We start from the raw sequence: 23002 nt of genomic DNA, 5'->3' as shown, positions 1-23002 counted from the left end.
AATTGTAATTTATATAATAAATAAGTATTACTGTTTAATACTTATTGATTTACATACTGCATGACCACGTTGGCACACAGTTTCGTGTCAGTTCACCAAAGTTAATCAACGATGAGTCTGGACAGTATTAGATGGGTGACCATTTAGAAATAACAGGCGCGGTATGTGCCCCCCCCCGCTCGACTCTACCTTGTTTTCAGTTGTCCTGAATTTTTGCTTGCCACTGGAATAAAACAGTGCCGACTCAGGAGAAATGTGGTTAAAGATTGCGCAACTCTTGCCACAAAATAATTTCATGTGCCAGACACAGCATCATCAGGTGTGTTCGTGGTCTTCATCGGTAACGATGGACAAATATTATTTATTAAATATTATTGTTTATCTACAGAATCGTTTTCATCCAAATTATTTCTTCTTATTTGTGTCTCCCTATTGCACTTTATTTCAAGAACTATTCCAATTAATAGAAATTATTAATCCTCACCAAAGAAATTCTGTAATTAATGTATTCTCATTGTTCATCTTTTTCAGCTTTGGTGGTGCGATTTCTAACGAAGCGATTTATTTGGGAATACGATTCTTCGCAAGGTAAGTTTACGTATACATAAACATTCTTGTGGATACCTACTAATGTCTGACACAAGGAGTAAGTGGTGTGTGTGCGCGTAGAGAGAAAGAAGGAAAAAGGCAAAGAGAGAGAGAGAGAGAGAGAAAAGTCATATCATAGATTTGAAAGCTTATATATTGAGAACATTTCAAAGCCTTAATTGAAGCCGACCCTCGCAAAACCATACGAGAAGTTGATGTTGAACTCGAGGTAGACCACTCAGCAATCGTTCGCCATTTAAAGCAAATAGGGAGGTCAAAAAAGTTGGAAAAATGGGTGCCGCATGAATTTAACGATATTCCAAAAAATCTTCTACACTTCTTCTGCGCAACAAAAACGACCTATTTCTCGAGCTGATTGTGACGTGTGATGAGAAGTGGATCCTCTACAACAACCGGCGACGTTCGACACAGTGGTTGGATGCAGGAGAAACCCCACAACACTTTTCGAAACCGAAATTTCACCAAAACAAGGTTATGGTGACTGTTTAGTGATCTGCGGCCGGTCTCCTCCACCACAGATTCTTAAATCCGGGCGAAACGATTACGGAAGAGAAGTACTGCCGACAAATTGACGAAATGTACCAGAAGATCCAACATATATAGCCGAGATTGGTCAATATGAAGGGACCAATTCTCCTTCATGACAACTGTTGCTCAACTGACCCTGCAGTATCTGAACGAATTGGACTACGAGACTCTGCCTCTTCCGCCATATTCACCGGACCTCTTATCACTTTTTCAATCATCTCGACAACTTCCTGCGTGAAAAATGCATCAAAAGCCGAGATGATGCTGAATCGGTCTTCAATGACTTCATCGCTTCCAGAACTTTGGATTTCTATGCTAATGGGATTAATAAACTTGTTTCTCGTTGGCAAAAATGTGTCGATTCTAATGGTTCTTATTTCGATTAATAAAGTTTATTATGAAAGGAGTTATGATCTTTTGAAGTTGAACGTCACAAAACGACATTATTTTTTCATCAACCTATTAGTTTGGTAGATAGATAGATAGATAGATAGATAGATAGATAGATAGATAGATAGATGGATGGATGGATAGATAGATAGATAGATAGATAGATAGATAGATAGATAGATAGATAGATAGATAGATAGAAACAGAGAAGAGTGTATTAAGTAAAAACGTTTAAAGTTCTACCTGAACAGCCTGGGAGAATAAGAAGCAAAAAAGGCCAGGAAAGAGAATGTAACTAATAGCTCGCTTTGCTGTCTACTCTTAATGATATTTACACATCGTAACGAGAAACTGTAAACTCCCAGTTGATAGATGCCCGGAAACTAGTGGAATTTAAATTAACACAGACATGGGGACCTATTACAGGTCGGCATTAAATGCGAGTCGGTTGCTCCTAAAGACCTGGTAATCGCACACCCTCGTTCAATCCAGAACCACACACACACACACGTATATATATATATATATATATATATATATATATATATATATATATATATATATATATATATATATATATATATATATATGTATATATATAATTTGATTTATTATTCTTGTCACCGGAGACATTCGTACTCGAATAAACTTCCGGGTGCAAATTTAATTACGTCGTTTACTGATGGTGAAGTATGGTACGTGTCTTCACATTAACACGAGAGAAATACGCGTCCCAGGACAAGTAAAATTCATTTCCCGAACACTTTTGAAGTACTGTTATCTTTCTTACGAAGGTTAAAATAAGAGATACAGCTACTAAATCTTGTGCGTAGAATCTTCATTCGAGTTTTAATCAAACTCTATTACATGATTTTGATTCTAGAAATTAATTTAATTAAAAAGGGTATTACAGAAGTGATTGAACGAGAGGATATCTCACTTCGTCTGGTGCCTAATAAATATTTTATACTACAGGGTAAAACGACAAAAGTGTCGCCCTAAAGCAAACAACACTACAGCTTTGCTTTAAAACTTTTATTGAAAAAATCAATTCAGGTAGCTTGATTATGTAGTAGAGCTGACATCTATTCAAAGTAGCCGCCTCCTGCCTCAATCACCGCCTCGATATGAGTCCGGAAGTGAGAACATGCCTTTTCCACAAGCGCCGGCGGCATTTCAGCGAATACTTGGCAGATGGCGGCGCTAAGGCTGGTTTTTGTGTTGTGGGTGATTATATTGGTGATGTCTCGACGTATGACCAAATGAAGTAGTTCAGCGGGTTCAGGTCGAGAGAGGAGGTGGGCCAATTAGAGAACGATATAAAGTCGTAGCACTCCTTCTGAATCCAAGTCTGGACCTCTTTGGACTTGTGGGCCGGCGTCGAGTCCTGTTGCCACATCCAGGATCTTCCAGCAGCTACCTGATTGCACCAGGGGATCACCACACTCTTCAACACATCCAAGTACATATTGGTATTGACTTTCAAGCCAACTTCGAAGATGTGAGGTGGCATGATGCGGCCCTCACTTGAAACCACACCAAAGACCATAATCGTGGCCGGAAACTTTGTTTTGGACACCCTGTGCACGTTCCTGTTATTTGTAGCAATCTAGCTATACATTTTGAGGGTGATGGCAATGGTCCTGATGTCATAACTTGGATCGGTAGAAAGCATGATTTGTACAGGCTTGTACACCTCTGATCTCGCTCGATTGTGTCACTTTCAGACATGATAGAAGACTCCTATCGATATTAAGATTTGTACACAACTGACCAACTAGTAAATGATCTGCAACAAAAAAAAAACCAAAAAAACCCGGTTTTCATCAAATGGAAATGGAATCATGTCGTTTTTTCTAGGGCGATAATTTTATCGTTCCACCTTGTATTGTTTACATTTCACCAAAAATAGGAGCTATCTGGATTTCACAATGTCTTTCATAGCAGTCTTACTGTTATGTAGCGAGGGCGAGGTGTGTGTATGTGTGCATGTGTGTGTGTGTGTGTGTGTGTGTGTGTGTGTGTGTGTGTGTGTGTGTGTGTGTGTGTGTGTGTGTGTGTGTTGTGTACGCGTGTATATAATGGTTGTACCAAATTATGCAGATGTTACGTTGTCGGCCGCAGACTAAATTTTATAGACGTATGTGTTGTGTTGTATTGTTGATCAAAAACAATAAGATGGACGTATTGACAATATATTTACAGAGGGGGGAGACAATTACTTGTACAAACGAATGCTTGTACATGACGATGAGGGGAGACGAGTTCTTTTATGAATGACGAAGACAGTGTATATCATCGCGGTTTATATAATAGACCGTCTGTACATTTAAAATGTCGGGTGATGATGGTATGTTCAACAGTTGTGGACAGTATATATAAAACAGTTCATTTTAAACGACAAATAAACACATACCTTGTTGTTCAAAGACGACATGACACAATAGCTATATTTATATATAACAGCATTTATTCTTTGGTTCCGGTCGGACATCTTTAAAGATTACAATATTCTGTTCACATTTTGGCTATCTGGGAATACATTGGTTTTTAGCATCATAAGAGAGACTAAATCTTCTCCCGAGTTCTTATCCCGGTCTGGACTATCTGACGTCTCCAATTTTCCTCTTTCAACTAACTAACTTTCCTGTGTGTATTAAAACTAACCCCGTTGTGCTTACGCCATTCGATTACACAAAGACATAACAGGTGACTTCTTAGTCACGTTTTCTCTGACTAAATTAATTTTGTATACCTAGGTTTGAAAACCGATTTTGTTTATGTATTTAACATTCTTTTTCATTTGTTTATTGTTCTTAAGATCTCCACTACATTCCAAAACTTATAAGCATTATTTGTCCTTGTAACATCTTCCAGGAGGCTAACATATAACATTAATCTATTTGCATATAACTAAAATAAACAAAATATTGCCCACATTACTACCACTTATGCATAGTAGCTGTTTTCAAAAATGTAATAACAATTTATCGTTATTTTTATAGTAGGTACTCGGCTGAGCTCCATTCTATGGTCCCCCCTCCTCAAACTTTTACAAGAAACACCCGTCTAGCAGAAAACACTATCACTAATTTTCCCCACTCTTTATCTGTGCCTAACCATAAGCGCAGATTCCATGAGCAAAGCTTCTTTCTTAGAACTGCACGCCTATGGAATTGTCTTCCGTTTTTCTGCTTTCCAACTTACTACAATATGGTTGTCTTCAAGTCTAACGCAAACAAATTTTTGATGAGCCGTTCCATATAAGTTAACAAATTTACCGAATGTCCATTACTAACGGTTACTATATTGTCCAACTTCCAATTTCTACTGTACACTCTTTAACCCTTATCCTCTAGTGGCCTCTTGGCCTTGATAAGTGGTGATGCCTATGTAAAAAAAATAAAAAAATTGTTAATTAGTTTATGAGTGAATCCTGTATTTACAAATACATAAACATATACACATACCTAATTATATATATATATATATGCGTGTGTGAGTGTGTGAGCGTATTCGCGCGTGTTTATATATATCTATATATCTATAAAAGTGAAAGTGTCTGTCTGTCTGTCTGTGTGTCTGTGTGTCTGTCTGTCTGTGTACATTTCCCTACGCAATAACTCTGTCAATTTTTAGTCTATAGACTCGAAATTTGAAATACCGGGTACTGAGATTTGGGAAAATCGATGTGACGGGTGTCAGCCAGAAATTTGCCTGTTAAGGGGTCAAATTTCAACGATTTGACCTTTAAGAACTCTACCAAACTCCTCCGACAATTTTGGGTCTAGACACTTGAAATTTTAGATATAGGTTCCTTGAACCTGGATCTAACTTAATAAAGTGATTTGAGCCCGAAACAATAAATTTTAAGGGGTCATAATAGGGGTCAAAGTTTTAAAAAATTAACCATTTTTTTGTTTTTTTGCTTTTTTTGCACATCATACACCTCCAAACATCCGAGCAACGCCGGGCACCCCTGCTAGTATATATATATATATATATATATATATATATATATATATAATGGCGATGTACAAGTATGCTTATATTAAAATGATTACAAAATTTATTTGTTTTTAATAAACACGATTTTTATCTTTTTTATGGCATTGTTTAATGTGTTATGTCATTTAAAAATATCAAAATGCGTTTTTCATTGTTATTGCCTAATGTTGGGTGGGCCCATAAAAATAACGCCCAATCTAAACGCTGATAAAGATGCTTCATATCAAATATGCGATCCTCTAATGGTTGTCTCGACACCGTGGAGATTTGGGAAGCTGGACTTCGGATGTTGCTGCTGATGTTGCTGCTGATGTTGCTGCTGAAAACTGTACTCCGTTCGATCGAATTTCTGGCAGTATAGTCGCAGCACTATTTTAAAAATGCTAGCACTCAAATGAACGTACTTGGTAATTTTAATATCAACAAAATAAATCGGCTTGTTTCTCGAGCTACATAGATACAGCTGACAACAGCGCGTATGTTTTTTTTTCTATGTCGCATTTTGTTTCAGAATCTGTCAATGTCTCGACTTGTCTCCCAGATCGTGAGAACCAGCAAGCCTCACTTCTTCATCTATTCTTGGCTACGCTACCTAAGACTTGTAAGACGAATGCCCATTCCTCACTTATCACCTTGTCATATTAGTAGATATCGCCCTTGACTTTCTAACCCAAGTTGAGGAGCCGTTGTTCAAAATACTATGCACGTCAAAGAAGTTGATTAAAATCTATCAGAGAGTATTTTCACCGTCGCCCCATGGAATAATTAATGTATATTCCCTCCTTGATGAAAAATGCATAAATGAGTGACCTGAAAAGACACCAGCAGGTATTGAAGCACGTGTTCTCACACGTTCTACAACAAGCCTCATTCCCATCAATGGTTCATCCCAACCTGTATAACTGACACTATGCAAAAACAGAAAGCGTTCTGCCAATACAGTGACCATGAGTCAAATACAAATAGATAAATTTTATAGCAGTTACAAATTACTGTAAGAATGAAATGGACGTGCAGCAGAGTACGAATGAGCTCATGGAAAAAATATCAGCAGCTGTAAGATAGCTGGCTTGCGAGGATATTAGCAGCAGTAGCCGAAAAAAGCACATATGTAAATAAGGAAGTGTTCGTGGAATATATATATATATATATATATATATATATATATATATGAATCAATAGAAATATTTCTCTGATGATAGATATATTTGCATTACATGTGTAATGCCTCAAATTGAAGATAAAAATTCATTGAATAAATATTTGAGTCAACAGAAATATTTCTTTGCTGTTATGCATGTTTGAACTACATATCTAATGTCCTCAATCAAAGATCAAAATTCATTGAATATATATTTGAGTCAACAGAAATATTTCTTTGCTGTTATGCATGTTTGAACTACATATCTAATGTCCTCAATCAAAGATAAAAATTCATTGAATATATATTTGAGTCAACAGAAATATTTCTTTGCTGTTATGCATGTTTGAACTACATATCTAATGTCCTCAATCAAAGATCAAAATTCATTGAATATATATTTGAGTCAACAGAAATATTTCTTTGCTGTTATGCATGTTTGAACTACATATCTAATGTTCTCAATCAAAGATCAAAATTCATTGAATATATATTTGAGTCAACGGAAATATTTATTTGATGCTATATATGTCTAAAGTACATATTTTATGGATCAAAATTCATTAAATATATATATATATATATGTGTGTGTGTGTGTGTGTGTGTGTGTGTGTGTGTGTGTGTGTGTGTGTGTGTGTGTGTGTGTGTGTGTGTGTGTGGTCTAAAGAAGCTTTCAATAAAAAAATGCAAAAATAAAAATAAAGAATGCAGTTTAAATTCCCGGAAGAAAAAAAAATATAGTCATTGTAAAAAATTAGTATGTTTATTTCTTAAAAACAAGAAATCATATATAACATTACAATATACTGACAATAAAATAGTAATGTTATTTCAGTAGTATCGTAAAAAATAGTTCCAAAATCTTGTAACAGGACTTATGCCCCACCATATATACATACATATATATATATATATATATATATATATATATATATATATATATATATATATATATGGTTTATCAGAAATATTTCTTTGGTGTTATATATGTTTGACTGTCTCAAATCAAATTAAAGATTAAAATTCATTGAATATATATTTGAGTTAACAGAGATATTTATTTGAATGTAATTTTGTTTGAATTACATAGTTACAGTCTCAAATCTAGGATCAAAATTTATTTAATATATGTGGATCAACAAAAGTATTTTATGTTATATATACTTGAATTACATATTTAATATCTCAAAATAAGGATACAAAATTTATTGAGTATATATATGTGAGTCACTAAAACTTTTTTGGATTTTATATATGTTTGAATTACTTATTTAATGTCTAAAATCAAATATAAAAATTTCAGTTGATATATCAAGGTACTACTAGATTACGTTGTCTTAAGATCCGAACTTCTAGACCTAAAATGCGCCAAATATTAATGTTATTCTTTTTTATCATTTACCTTTGAAAAACCTTACCATGTTCTTCAACGTCCAATAAAGAAACAATAATTTTTCTCTACAGTTAAACAAATATTGTGAATAAATACTTCAAGATACAGGGTGGAGGAGACCACTTTGCTTATTTGGAATATTAATTAAATTTAAATAAGCAAGTTGCTCTGTGCCATCTTGTATAAAAGCCTTGAAGCATAAGACCATTTCCCCAAATTACTGGATGCCGCATGACATAAGTGGAAAAGGGTTGAAATGCCGCGTTCAAAATACTCTTTGTAGCTTAGTGGGGAATTTTCTTTTCTCTTCCCTGCAACCTCTTTCCCACAAAAGAGACGTTGCGAGCTTGTGTCTGCTTTATCGTTATTTTCATGGCAAGTGCTCATATGAACTTCAATCTATGGTCCCCCCCTCGTCAAACTTTCACGAAAAGCACTCGTCTAGCCAAAACTACTATCAATAATTTCCCACACTCTTTATCTGTGCCTAAACTTAAATGTAGATTCCATGAACAAAGCTTCTTTCTCAGAACTGCACGCCTGTGGAACTCTCTTCCAATTTCCAGCTAACTACAATCTGATTTTCTTCAAGTCCAACGTAAACAAGTTCTTGATGAACTGCCCCCTAAGTAATCCAATTAACAAAATTCCCATTACTTATGTTTACTGCGCTATAATAACAATGACTAATGTATACCCATTAACCCTTATCCTCGAGTGGCTCCCGGGGCTTGATAAGTGGCGGTTCCTGTGTAAAAAAATGAATACAACCAAACAAATAAATGAGCTGATATGTGCTCAAGCGTACAGAAATATTTATGTGATGTTATATAAATTCAATCAATCAATGTTTCAGTCTATGGGAACATTTCCGTGTTGTTACAGCGGATAAACATTCACTGGATGCGTGTGTCTATGGGAAGTGTTACTGTGTTCTTATATATTTGGATTTTATATGTACTATCTCAAAACGTACATTAAACCTCCAGTAGATATAGCTGTCAGTCTTTGCAGATATTTCTGTGTTGTTATATATATGCTTTTATTTCATATTCCATGTCTCAAAATTATGATTAAAATCCAGTGGATTATGTCTAAGAGTACGTAAATATCTTAGTGTTCTTATATATGTTTGGATTTATATATTTTATTGAATGCCTCAAACTTAGGATTAAAATTGAAAAAAAACTATATATACGTATATCTTTCAGACCAAGAAAGTATTTGTGTTGTTATATATGTCCAGATTAAATAGTACATTTCATGTCTCAAATTCTAGGTCATAATTCAGTGAATATATGTGTCAATATATGGAAATAGTTCTGTGTTTTTGTGTTGTTTTATGTGCTTGAATTAATATTTTAAAGTCTAAAATCTAGGATCAAAATTAAGTTGTTATATGTGTCAGACTAGGGAAATATTTTTATCAATTTCATTTTTGAACATCTCAGATCTAGTATTCAAATTCAATGGGTATATTTCTGTGTTCTTATATATGTTTGCATTTTCTTTTTAATGCTACAAAAACTGGATTAAAATGCATTAGGTATGTGTGTCATTCTCCTGAGTCATTATGTGGAACTTTTTGGAACTTGATCTCCTTACCTTTAAAAACATTTTGCCTACTTAGGCATAACTGAAGTAAGAGTGTGTTGTCAATCAAATTTGATCTTTTCTCAGGTGTTTTTGAAATTCAATTTAAATTTAAATTCAGTTAAAGCAAGCGAGGTTTACTGATGCAAAAGGTCAGATCTTCTGGATCGACACCGAGAATTGTAAAACAATAACAACATTTCGGTCTCTGTTTTGAATATGTATCTATATATCTATTTATCTCTATCTTTCTCTCTCTATCTCTCTATCTCTCTATCTCTCTCTATTTCTCTCAAGAAAAAGAAAGAAAGAAAGTGATAATTCAATTGATATCGGGAGACCGTTAGCAGATCGACGGGCGATCCCTAGAAGTTCCTATTTACAATGCCTCCCCACGGGGCAGAGTTAGACACCAGGGTCGTTTTTTAATGTGGAGAAAAGGAACAAAAATAAAAATTGTCTCAGTCGTGAAGAATTTCTCCTCCGCTGACAGAGAACAAGAATTTGAAGTGTAGATCTGAAGAACAGATGGTATTTATTTGCTCCCCCACCGAGCAAATTAGGCACAAGGCCGATTTTTAAAGCGAGGAGTGAAGGGGAAATGGGGACCAACTCCCCGGGGAGTAGGGGAGCTGGATAGTGACAATTGGTATGAAGGGTTGCCCCTACATTGACCAAGGTCTTATATGTGGAGTTGCCCCCACATATGGTATTTGCTTGCAGTATCTGCCGGAACATATACTACACTTTGATCTTGACCCGAAGGCCAAGGTCGATCCCTAGAAGTTGCAATTAAAGTTGGTCGAAAACAGTTTGGAAGTGCAACTCGTCACGAACAGTCGCATGCCAGTTAAACTTTCGGGTTCTTAAAAATGCTTCATTAAATGTATATCAGGTTCAGAAGAAAATTCTAAAAGTTTAACCTTTAAATTCAAACGAAGATATCTCGACACAAACAAAACTTTATTGATCAAAATAAGCACATCAGAATCAACACACTTTGCCAACTACAAAATAAATATGCCAGTAACGTAAAAATATTGCGTTCTGGTAGCCATGAAGTCGCTGAAGGCGTTTTCAATGTCGCTTAGGTTTTTGAAGCATTTCTAACGCAGAAAGTTGCCGCTTGAAAAAGTGGAAGTCGGTAGTTGGAAAGAATGGCGAATGAGGCAGAATTTCGTAGCCCAATTTGTGCAACTTCTGCACGGTCGATTTATCAACTTGCAGTCGGGCATTGTCGTGGGAGGGGGGTTGGGCCTTTTCTGTTGACTAATGCTAGGTGTTGTCGAAGTTTCTGATTCATTTCATCCATTTGTTGGCAATACTTCTCCGCCGTAATGGTTTCGCCTGCATTCAAAAAACTGTAATGTATGAGACCGGTAGCAGATCATCAAACAGTAAGCATGGCCTTCTGATGAGGCAACTTTGGCTTCGGGAAGTATTGTAGAGCTTTGTCGGCATCTAACCACTGAGCTGAGCGTCGCCTGTTGTCGTAAAGAACCCACTTTTCTATTGCAAGTCATAACCAGGTCGTGAAACGAGTCGTTCTTGTTGCGTAAAAGAAGGGAAAATGGCACTTAATAACGGCGTTTCCTTTTCTTTTTTTGTCATTCAATTCGTAAAGCAGCCATTTATCATGCTTTCGTCTTTCTAATCCCTCTCAAATGGTTAAAAATCGCCATATACGTTACATCTTATTTATAAGCAAGTAATCGAACAGTTGTGCATAGATTGGCTTCGACTAAGGCTCTTAATTGATCGTTGTCAACATCCGATGGCCAACAACTTTGCTCATCTTCTTCAAAAACTCTCGTCACCACCACGAAATTTCTTAACCCATCATTATGCTGTGCGTTCAGTAGTGGTTCTTAAGCCAAACGCTTCGATGTTTATCGCGAACTGCTTCAACAGCTTTTCGGCCTAGCTTTTATTGAAATAAGAAAATTGTGCGATTTTGCTCTTATTTTCTATCTTGTATTCAACGTTCTGAAAAGAATACATAATCGTTTTAAAACGGTTGAAATTTAACCGATTAGATAGAGCGAAAAGTCTTCTTTAAAATGCAATATAAAGTAAAGGTATTATAACGAAAACGTATTTGAAAATACATTATTTGAAATCAAAATTAAAAATTCCGCAAGAACTTTCTTCTCAGCCTTATATAATGAAAGAATTTCTATTTTTATGCAAAAAGTGTGTTGTACGCTTATTGTTACGATTGCCTTGCCAGGACATAAAAGTCATCCCATAAGCAGTCTTGTCATAGTCATATGTATTTAAACTTCAATTCCCATCTGATAAAAATGTTGGATCCAAATCGTAAAGAATATATCACAGACTATATACTTATTTATGTCTATACTTATGTATTTGACTTTATTTTTCTGTCATTCTAATCCTCCATTTTTCTTCTGACAACCATGTTGCTTTTGTTTCACAGAAAGAACATACCGCCACTCAACTGTCATTGATGAAGAACACGTCCTCTTAGAAATCCTTGATACGGCCGGACCCGCAAAAGTAAGCATTGCTATTTTCTATGTTTGCCGCAAATTTTAAAAGTAGCTGAAATAATCGCATTTCAACGGTGCATCATCTTCGGCTAACAAAAGACAATGAACTAAAAACTGGGGGAAAATAAATATTTTTTCAAATGTCGCTCTCCCGGAACATAATTTTTATAACTCTTATTTGAAACTAACATCAGCTTGTTGATGACATTTAAGGATTTCGCGAATAGCATTCTCGGTCGAGTGTTAACCCGATTTAGTACAGAAATGTCGGTGTTGTCCGTCAATTCTCCAGTATATTTAAACTATTTTCCAATATAAAACAAATAAAATTTATTCAACAACGAGAAATAATAGTTAATCAATAAATTGTCATATTTTAAAACCCATTTATAAAAGTCAGGAACATACATCGTGTGTTCTGCTGATTTGGTAGACCAAGAGTAGGCTCAAGGCGTTTCCTCGAAATTTAGGCGTAAAAGTAGCAAGTAGCAACTAACATAAAATAGCTAATTTCTTAGATGTAACGCTAAACTTAAAATATTTATGAGCATATATATGTAAACCTAAAGTCCAACTACCCCATCAATCATAAAAAAAAATTCTAACTCTATCGAGAGTAAACATAAAAGTTCTAGTGGTGAAAATATATTTAACAAATCAAGCAACATTTACAACATAGCTCTAAAAAAGTAAAACAACAGAACATTGATAGGTGTAAAGAATAGAAGAAAAAGAAATATAATTTGGTATACACCGCCCTATGATAAAATGGTAAAAAGAAATCAAATACAGCAAAAAATTATTGAATTTCATCAAAAACATTTCCCTGTAACAAACCACTTGCACAAAATCTTTAATAAAAACAATTTTAAACTGTCCTATAGTAGCTGTGAAAACTTTTTAAAAATGAGTTATCGCTTATAAAGGCCCGGAGGCCACTCGAGGATAAGGGTTAATGTGTGTGCAGTAGTCAATGGGACAATATCGTAGTAATCGTTAGTAATGGAAATTTGGTAAATTATATTACTTAAGAGGATTTCTCACTACTTGTTCACGTTAGACTTGAAGACAACCATATTGTAGTCAGTTGAACAGCAGAAAAACGGAAGAAAGTTCCACGGGCGTGCAATTCTAAGAAAGAAGCTTTGTTCGTGGAATCTACGTTTAAGGTTAGGCACAGATAAAGAGTGTGGGAAATTATTGATAGTGGTTTCAGCTAGACGAGTGTTTTTCGTGAAAATCAAACTATAGCGGACCATAGATTGGAGCCCAGATGAGCACTTGCCATTAAAATAACAATAAAGCAGAGACAGGTTCGCAATGTCTCTTCTGTGGGAAAGAAGTTGCAGGGAATAGAAAAGAACGTGTCCTACTAAGATACGAAGTTTATTTTGAACTCTATCAAGGCAGTAGAAGCTTCTTCTAGCAGCTCCTGCCCAGATATGGTAACAGTACTTCATTTGGACGTACTTGACTCTTATACAGATAGAGAATTGCATCAGCAGTGGAATATATACTGGAAAGATAGAACGATCCTACCATTTTTCCAGCATCCTTAACAACGGATTTGATGTACGTGTTCCATTTCAGCTCAAGAGTAAAGGCCAGACTCAGAAGCCTGTCAAAACATGGAACCCATAAGACGAGAGCCATTCATTTCAGTTGATGCCAGAAGGGGATCAGAGCGTTGATAATGGAAAGATAGTAGCTTGGTTTTAGATACATTAAAATTAACCAGTCACCTCTTTCTTCATTTCACCACGTGATCAAGATCAGAGGAGAGAGAATTAGAGAGAACTTGGTCGTTTACGGCCTTTGAAGGTTTGCCACATATGGTAGTGTCGTCAGCATAAATGGCTTAGAGATGATAACTAAAGTACATAATAAAATATTAAAGGGGGGCAATAAAAAGGTAAATAATAAAAACCATAATAAAGTGACTAATATAAAAATAACACAAATAATGAAAATATAATTAATAGACGCAAATTCTAATAGAAATAAAACACTAGCAATGAATAAAAGAAAATGTAACTGTAGAACTCAGGTACTCTGTCCGCTACAAATCAAGTGTCTAACCATCGTTTGTCAGGCCGAAATATTTACTAAATAACAAAAATTAGTACGTAAGATTGCTCTCCCAGCATTTTAAAGCAAATCTTACGACGACAGAAGTAAATTCAAAAACTAAAAACGCTAAATAAAAACACCATTAGCGAACTACCACTATGCGCTTAAATGAATAGGGCGGTAGCCGATAGTCGACTGGAATATAGTACGGCAAACTAGATCATAAAGAAAATTATACGATCCATGTGGACTATGTTTGAATGAGAAGTTAGCTATCCTAAACTTTAAAGAATCCCAACATTTATTAAACTGCAAAAGTGAAATAGAAAAAATATGTATACACAAAATAAATTATACCTTAGGATAACAACATATAAAACACGAGAAATAATTATAAAAGCCATAACAAAATAATAATCATTATAATTATAATAATAATTAATAAATAAACAAATACATTAACAAATACAATAATATATAACGTAAGTGAAAAATCATCCCGATTAAAACTAGGTCACTTCTCAGCACAAAGAAAAGAGAAATCCATCCTCGCCAAAAAGAACAAAAACAAAAAACTGATGAATTACAGGTCAAGTGAACCGTTGCCTGATAAATGCATGCCCATTGGTTACGATAAATTGGTGTGCGAATAACAAAGAATCTGATTGATTCACTAGCAAATCCAGTACTACAGAAATATATATAAAAATACGAAGCAACGTCGATTCCTTGTAATTGCCTGACTAATTCTCACAGGGATGAAACGCGGAAATTTCTGTGTAGCTTAACTGCCACATATATTTCCAATATATATATATATATATATATATATATATATATATATATATATATATATAATCTTACAAGCTATTAGAAGGTATTTATTTCTTAGCAACCTGAATGAAAATCAATTAAATTTGCTTCCGCTTTGCTTCGAAGCTTACACCATGCATGTCAAAGACGAACGTACGAAAGCGTATATGTTTGTCCTTTTTTATCTTTCTTGTATTTTTAAAAGATTGTTTTTAAATGTTGCGTAAAATTAATCTTTTGATATAAAAGAAACATTAGAAGAAACATTCAACACAGGTTTTTATTTTTGTATATATATATTTTTGCTTTCTATGTTTATTACAACGGACTTATTAACCTCAGTTCGTATCCTGAAATGTAATTCATTTTTATAATTTGTACATAGCAGTAAATTTCACGATAAAAGTGTCTGCTTACATGTATATGTTATTATACTAAAGCTGAATTAATCAAAGTTTGTCTCCCTCGGGTTTTCTCATCTATATTTTTAATTGTGTTTTCGTTAAAACTCATTATACGTGTACAGAAAAGGTAGACTAAGAGGTACATTGAATGTTAAGTATTACGTTTATTGGAGATAAATAGCTTAACCATGAGATTGAAACTCGCATTCTCTTATCTATCTTAGTACAAGTAAACACAGAGAACATAGATGTTCGAGGCATTTCGCTCTTAGCAATTACCAATGTTTTCCTTCAGTTATTATTGGCAAATTGGGTGTTATTATTAATTGGTTCTGAATATCGATTAATGATTCGTTTGGTTTGATTGTTCAACACTTTTAGGATTATGTAATGCTGGATTCGTTCATTTTGCTAAAAGAATTGACGTTTCAAGTTCTTGATATCTTCGAATCTTTATTCATGGTGTTTTGTTTTGATTGTTCGGTTTAATGGCATTTTTTCCGGTTATTTTATTTTGTTTCTTTTTATTTTCGAATATTTATTCGTGGTGCTTTGTTTTATCTTTCTTTTTAGTTGGTTGGTTGGTTGTTTTTGTTTTACAGCATATCAACCCTTTTCGGGTTATTTAATGCTGAATCCAAAGATTTTGAAGAAAAGTTTTTTTAATAGAATATATTTGTTGTTTTTACGTCGGTTTCTATTTAACCCATAATTGGGACCCTAACAGGTACTACCACTCCGAGTCAGAGTGGACCTGGGAGCAATGGTAATCAAAGGGTGGCTCCACACTCCCCAAAGCCCACAAGCTGGAGCCTCACCACTGGATATAGTTTAAGGTCATATCCAGGACCGACTTTCTTTTTAGAGAAAATTGTTGGGTTTTTTTTTTTGTTGTTGTTTTTGTATTTGTAGAATAAAATAATTTTTAGAAAGAGAAATGAAACAGCAATAACATCAATGTTTGGTGCATTTTAGATCAGCATGCCAATATCTTTAGACAGCCTGATCTGGTAGCATCATCATCAATTAATAAATATTCCTCAAATTTCAATTTCCTTTCATTATTTTAAAGTATTAAGGCGGCATAATATGAACACATATATTCTATCTTATAAATCGAAATATTCCAAATTTGGATTAAATTTGCTCCATAATCACTTGGACACATTAAACAAGATATTGTGAATTTCAATTTATTATCGAGACACCATAAACATAAACCTTAAATTTTAGACATTTTCGATGTAATGTGTTTTCATCAAAATTAGAAGAATTTTAGACTAAGCGTTATATGTTGATAAGGGAATAATCGCGTTGTCATTCTCGTTTTCATTATATCACCGAAGTAAAGTGACGTGAAGCCTTACTAATTCCAGATAGGGAATCAAGTTATACAAACTGTTAAGGGCCGCTCATAAATTATATATCCTCTTTAACCTTCCTCCTGAGAAAAAAGCCGACACAACAAAACCAGGACTATTACCACATACGGTATTATCGCTCCGTTTTTAAGGAAACATAAAACTGTTCTGGTCGATGAATGATTTTTATCAATCTTGTTTTTTTTTGTTTTTTTTTTGTTTTGTTTTACGGCATATCAACCCTTTTTCTGGTTATTTAATTTCGATTTCAGTAATTTTGGAAAAAAAAAACTTTTTGTGCTTAAAGTTCTTTATATCTTCAAATATCATTCATGGTGTCTAGTTTGTTTTGTAGGTAAAACTGTAGTTCTTTCTTTCTTTTTCTTTTTTGCTGTGCAGTACATGGTTGAGTTTTGAAGAAAAAAAGGAAAAATATTAGAATTATTTTTATAGATTTTATGTCAAGAAGCCGGTATTTGCAGAAAGTCTGACAGCATCAGATTACGCATCCTAGTACGGGTATCTTCTGGTGTCTCTATAAGTGCCCCAGCGTGCGTGTATAATATTATATCGTATATTTTTATTCTGCAACATATTCTGGTTACTCTTAATGGCAACAACGTTTCCATTGTCAGGTATTACAACTTATCAGCTTTGTCTAAGCCGATCGTGTTTTCAAACGCCATATCAAACATTGTGCTTTTAAAAAATGGAGTTACGCCCAGTTTTACATTTTCTTTTTATTTTACCTAGACACGCAATTAACCAATTTGGCGTGTTCTGCGCCAATGCACACCATTAAAACATGACAACATTTTTTGATTGATGTATTTACAAGAAGGCTGCGGAGATTGTGTGTTGATAATTTTTTAATTGAAATGCGATCTAATTCAGACACATTCACATTCAACGAGGATTACCGGAAAGGTATGATTTTAAAGATGGCGTCCGAGATGACGGATAGCCAAACGCTTATAAGTGTTCATAAATTTGTAAATTTGTTAGACAGTGCTAGACGATAGATTTAAAACGATATCTTAGCGGTCATCAGATTTTGATCGGCCTCTTTTTTAGGTGGGGGAATCTACATAAATAAAAGCATTCATTTCCCGATTTCTATCCACTTAAAGCCTTTTCAACCTGGCCCGTCTACGTGCCAAAACTAAAGTCTGCATAGCCCACATCAGGGAAATGCTGTTCGCAGATGATGCAGCATTAGCGGTTCATTCTGAGGAAGCCCTCCAACAACTCATTGAGCGCCTCGCCCATGCTTACAACGAGTTTGGTCCGACAATAAGCCTCAAGAAAACAAATGTCATTGCTCAAGATGTCAGCAACGTCCCCTGCATATCCATTAGCGATCACACACTGAAGGTGGTGAACGACTTCACCTATCTAGGTTCCATTATTCCCAACAACCTTTCACTGGACGTTGAACTAAATACCCGCATCGGGAAAGCAGCAAAAGCTATGCTCTGTCTGAAGAGCTTGGAGTAACAACATGCTGACCATATACAGAAAGAGATGAGGATATATCAAGCCTGTGTCCTCAGCATCTTACTCTACTGCACTGAGACATGGGCCCTCTACAAGTATCAATAGCGCAGACTAAATGCCTTCCATCTGCGCAATATTAGAAAGATCTTAAGCATTACATGGCAGGACTACGTTCCGAACAAAGATGTTCTTGCCAAAGCAAATCTTCCTAGCATGTTTGCCCTCCTCTCCCAGAGACATCTGCATGTCGTTCGCATGCAGGATGGCCGAATCCCCAAAGACATCCTGTACGGCGAGCTCTCAGTCGGCAGCAGATCAACCGGTAGACCACTCCTCAGATTTAAGGATGTGCGCAAAAGGGACTTAAAATCGGGCAACATCAACCCTGTTGAGCTGGAATCCTATGCTGCAGACCGTGACTCATGGAGGGTCAAAGTCAAGAAAGTTGTCCGGCTGAGCAAGGAGAGAAGAAATGAACAGTGGGAGGAGAAGAAAGGCTGGCGCAAAAGGATAGCATCAACAGTACCATTGGCAGAGCATGACAGAGGGTATCCTGCAGGAAGTGCAACAGAATCGGCCGCTCCAGCATTGGTCTGCTCAGTCACAGCAACAGTTGCCACCACTCATGACAACCTTCGGGTGCGATTCTCCATCGTCTGTCTAGCCGAAAGGTCGCCAACAAAAATTCACTTAAAAAGTTTTGATGCTCCGCATTTTTTATCTAAACAATTGGGGGAAAAAATTACTTCTTTCAAAAGTGTATAATAAACACGAGACTGACAAGAGTTTGCTTGAACCTTAAATTACAGACATTTTTTATGTATTTGATTTTCATTAAAATTAGAAGAAGGGTGTTAGTCTTAAACTTATATGTTGACTATAATCTTCAAAAAAAGGGACATAATCTCGTTGACATACAGGTGCTCGTTAAATTACCGGAATTAACCAACGTAGAGCCTTCCCAGTTATATATGAGTTATCAGAATGTACAAGTAGCTGAGAACTGCTAGTGTATTTGATATGTTCTTGAAACTCGCTCTATGCGAGGAAACCGGCATAACTCGATCAAAGCTAATACCACATCGGATATCACCGATTTGTTTTTAAGAAGGGATAAAATACATACAAAACTGGATTTTATCCATCCTGGTTTGCCTGTTTATTTTACGACATATCAACACTTTTCTTGTTATTATTCATTAATATTTCAATTATTTTATATCTTAACGTATTTATTCATGGTTTTTAATTAGGTTTCTTTGTAAAATGAAATTATTCTTTCTTTTTAGACTTTTCAGAACATTACTGAGTTTTGCAAAGGAAAAGAAAAAAACAATAACACCCTTTCCATTTTTGAAAGAGTTCAAAACCGGTTTCGAACCCTAATAAATGATGTCCTTTTCTCATTTTTGCAAGCTTTGTGCCGCAGAAACGACATTTACTAGCCTATCTCTGCTCTATCATTTTCATGAAAAGGGCTTAACTGAGCTTCAATCTATGCCCTCATCCTGCAAAACATTCACAGCAAACACTCGTCCAGCTACAATGTCAACCATTTCCCTTTCCATTTATCTGTACCTAAAACTAAACACAAATTCTCCGAGAAAAGTTTTTTTTTCCTAGAACTGCCCGCATTCTGAACTCTATCCGACAGGGTTGCTTTCCAGCTGACTACAACATAGTCGTTTTCAAATCCAATGTAAACAAGTTCTTGTTGAACAATCCTCTTAAATAATCAAATTCTGCCCAATTTTTATCTCTACCGATCATTATGATACTGTCTCACTGACCACTTTACGCTCATTAACTAAATTTGCGTTAAACTTAAATGACCTTCAGGTCTTCATAAGTGATCACTCTTATGTAAAAAGAAACGATTGGTCATGAAGCTGATATCTTCAAACAGCCTGATCTATGAGCATCAGATATGCATTCTGGGGCAGGTATTTTTCGAGTGTTTCTATAAGTGTCCCCGTTTGCGTATATATCGTATTTTCTTTATTCGGGAACAAATTGTTGCTGTTTATCTTGGCAACAAAATTTCCATTGTCAGATGTTAAAACTTATGAGATTTGTCTAAGCCGATCATGTTTTCAAACGTTATACCAAACATTGTGCTGTAAAAATCGAGATACGCCCAGTTTTACACTCTTTTTTTTTGCTTTGTCTAGACACGCAATTAACCCATTTTGCGATTTCTACGCGAATGCACACAATTAAAACATGAAAACATTTTTGATTGATGTATTTACAAGATTGCGGAGATTTGCACGTTGATAATTTTTCAATTGAAATCCGATCTAACACAGACACATTCGCATCCAACGGGGATTACCGAAAAGGTATGATTTTCAAGATGGCGTCAAAGATGACGGATAGCCAAGTGCTTATAGGTGTTTATTGATTTGCTAGGCAATGATTCTGAAAATAGACGATGCATTGAAAACGATAGCTTAGCAAACAGCAGATTACGATCGGCCTCTCTTTAGAAGGGTTATGGTTGAGCGCGCATAAATAAAAGCGTTAATTTTTTTATTTATATGCACTTGAGGAGAATATCTATATTTTTATCTAAAGAATGAAATAAAATGATTATTTCTTTCGAAAACAGAAAACAAAAAAAAAATGATAAATGCAAAAGTTAGCGGTTACTTCCATCCAACAATGTTCGTTTCAATAAACAGATAATATATATATATATATATATATATATATATATATATATATATATATATATATATATATATATATATACAGTCCTGGTCAAAATCATAAGACCACTTAACCACTTAAGAAAGTTAGCTTTTACGCATATTATCGAATATATATATATATATATATATATATATATATATACAGTCCTGGTCAAAATCATAAGACCACTTAAGAAAGTAAGCTTTTACGCATATTATCGAATTTTTAATCAAACAGATGGTTGAAATCATTGCCAACGGGGGAAATATGGTAAAAAAAAATGAAATCTGCTTCATTCGAAACATTAAGCCTGATCTAATAATTATTTCTTAAAAAAACAAACATTTTCACCTGGTAAAAATGGTAAGACTAATGATAATTTATCTAACAAAAGGCAATTATAAATTACTAAAAAGGGTCTCAGTATTTAGTATAGTCTCCATTATTACGAATTACTTCAAAAATTCTCTTCGGCATGCTTCCGACTAAGTTTTTATCAGTTGCGAAGGAATTTTATCCCATGTACTGAGAACTGAATCAGAAAGTTCCTTTATCGAATCATATTGGGTTTCATCCTTGGACACTTCTTTTGCCATCCCTCCCCAAAGAGTTTCAATGGGATTGAGGTCCGGAGAACATGCTGGATGATTAAACAATTCTATATTATTTGAAGAAAGGTATTCTCGTGCTTGTCGAGAAGTGTGTATCGCAGCGTTGTCTTGCTAGAAAATCCAATTTCTTCCACACAGACGTGGACCTTCAGTCCTGATAGAAGCATTTTCAAGCATTGAAATGTACTTCAGTGGGGTTTGCCGGCCTTTCACTACTTGCAACTTTAGAGTCTCAGCTGACGAGAAAGCATCCCAGATCATTAAAGACCCTCCTCCACTATGCCGAGTGGAAAAGGTCTCTTTGGGCAAATTTTTATCATGCCAATAGTGTTGAAATCCATCTGGACCATCTAGATTAAACTTTTTCTCATCGGAGAAAATTACATTTTCCCACTTCTCTTCATCCCAAGTCTGGTATTTGGCGGCATATTTAAGTCGGTTAGTTTTGTGCTGTTCAAGAAGACGTGGTTTCTGCAGTCGCTTTAAATGATTGAAACCCTTCATTTTCAGATGCTTTCTGATGGTTTTAGGACTATATTCTGCTGCTGTTTGGCTTTTCAATCGACGAGCTCATACTGGAGATTTTTTTTAACTTCTTCTGATACGGCGATCCAGTGATGGGTTATTTATTTTTTTGGTCGACCTGGACGCTTTTTGTGCCCATATTGATCTGGATTTCTTAAATAAATTGTGATGACCGTTTTGCTACGATTCACTTCGTTTAAAATGGAATTATGGGAGAGTCCACCTCTATTAAGCTCAAAGATCCTTCCTCTCTCAAACTTTGATAATGGTTTCCCTTTTGCCATTTATAATTTAGTAAGATGTTTTTTTTTATCCACTAACAAATTGCTTTTAGTAATATAGAAAGCTTTTCGTATTCATTTTTTCAAAACTATCCGATTTTATTAAAGTGGTCTTATCATTTTGACCAAGTGAAAATATTTGTTTTTTTAAAAAATAATTATTAGATCAGGGTTAAGGTTTCGAATGAAGCAGATTTCATTTTTCACCATCATATTTTCCCTTTTGGCAATGGTTTCAACCATTTGTTAGATTAAAAATTCGATAATATGCGAAAACGCTTACTTTCTTAAGTGGTCTTATGATTTTGACCAGAACTGTATATATATATATATATATATATATATATATATATATATATATATATATATATATATATATATATATATATATATATAGTAGACCCCCGCGATTTCGTAGCCTTAGGAAACGGTTTTTTTAAGTTACGATGTGGAATACGATGTTTTTCTGACCCCTGTTTACGGTATTTGCCCCACCTTACGGTGTAACACAATTAGCATTGATATGTTTTTTATATCCCCCTCTGCCTCCATCCCATACCAGCTCAATCC

The 23002-nt window shown here is 35.0% G+C and overlaps 1 protein-coding gene across 1 annotated transcript in view; it reads left to right on the top strand.

Annotated features, from left to right (window-relative positions):
- LOC145292936 (ras-related and estrogen-regulated growth inhibitor-like) overlaps positions 1–23002 on the top strand; it is a 382170-nt gene that overhangs the window by 343035 nt on the left and 16133 nt on the right. Inside the window, exons 3-4 of the mRNA XM_080139106.1 lie at positions 532–588; positions 12104–12183. Of these exons, the coding sequence (XP_079995232.1) occupies positions 532–588; positions 12104–12183 (137 nt within the window). The remainder of the gene's footprint in view (positions 1–531; positions 589–12103; positions 12184–23002) is intronic.

Source organism: Euprymna scolopes, chromosome 14 (genome assembly GCF_053919585.1).
Source record: "Euprymna scolopes isolate OS-2025 chromosome 14, ASM5391958v1, whole genome shotgun sequence".
NCBI classification, from domain to species: Eukaryota; Metazoa; Mollusca; class Cephalopoda; order Sepiida; family Sepiolidae; genus Euprymna; species Euprymna scolopes.
Note: the sequence above shows the minus strand (reverse complement) of the source record. Positions and strands in the feature narration are given on the sequence as shown.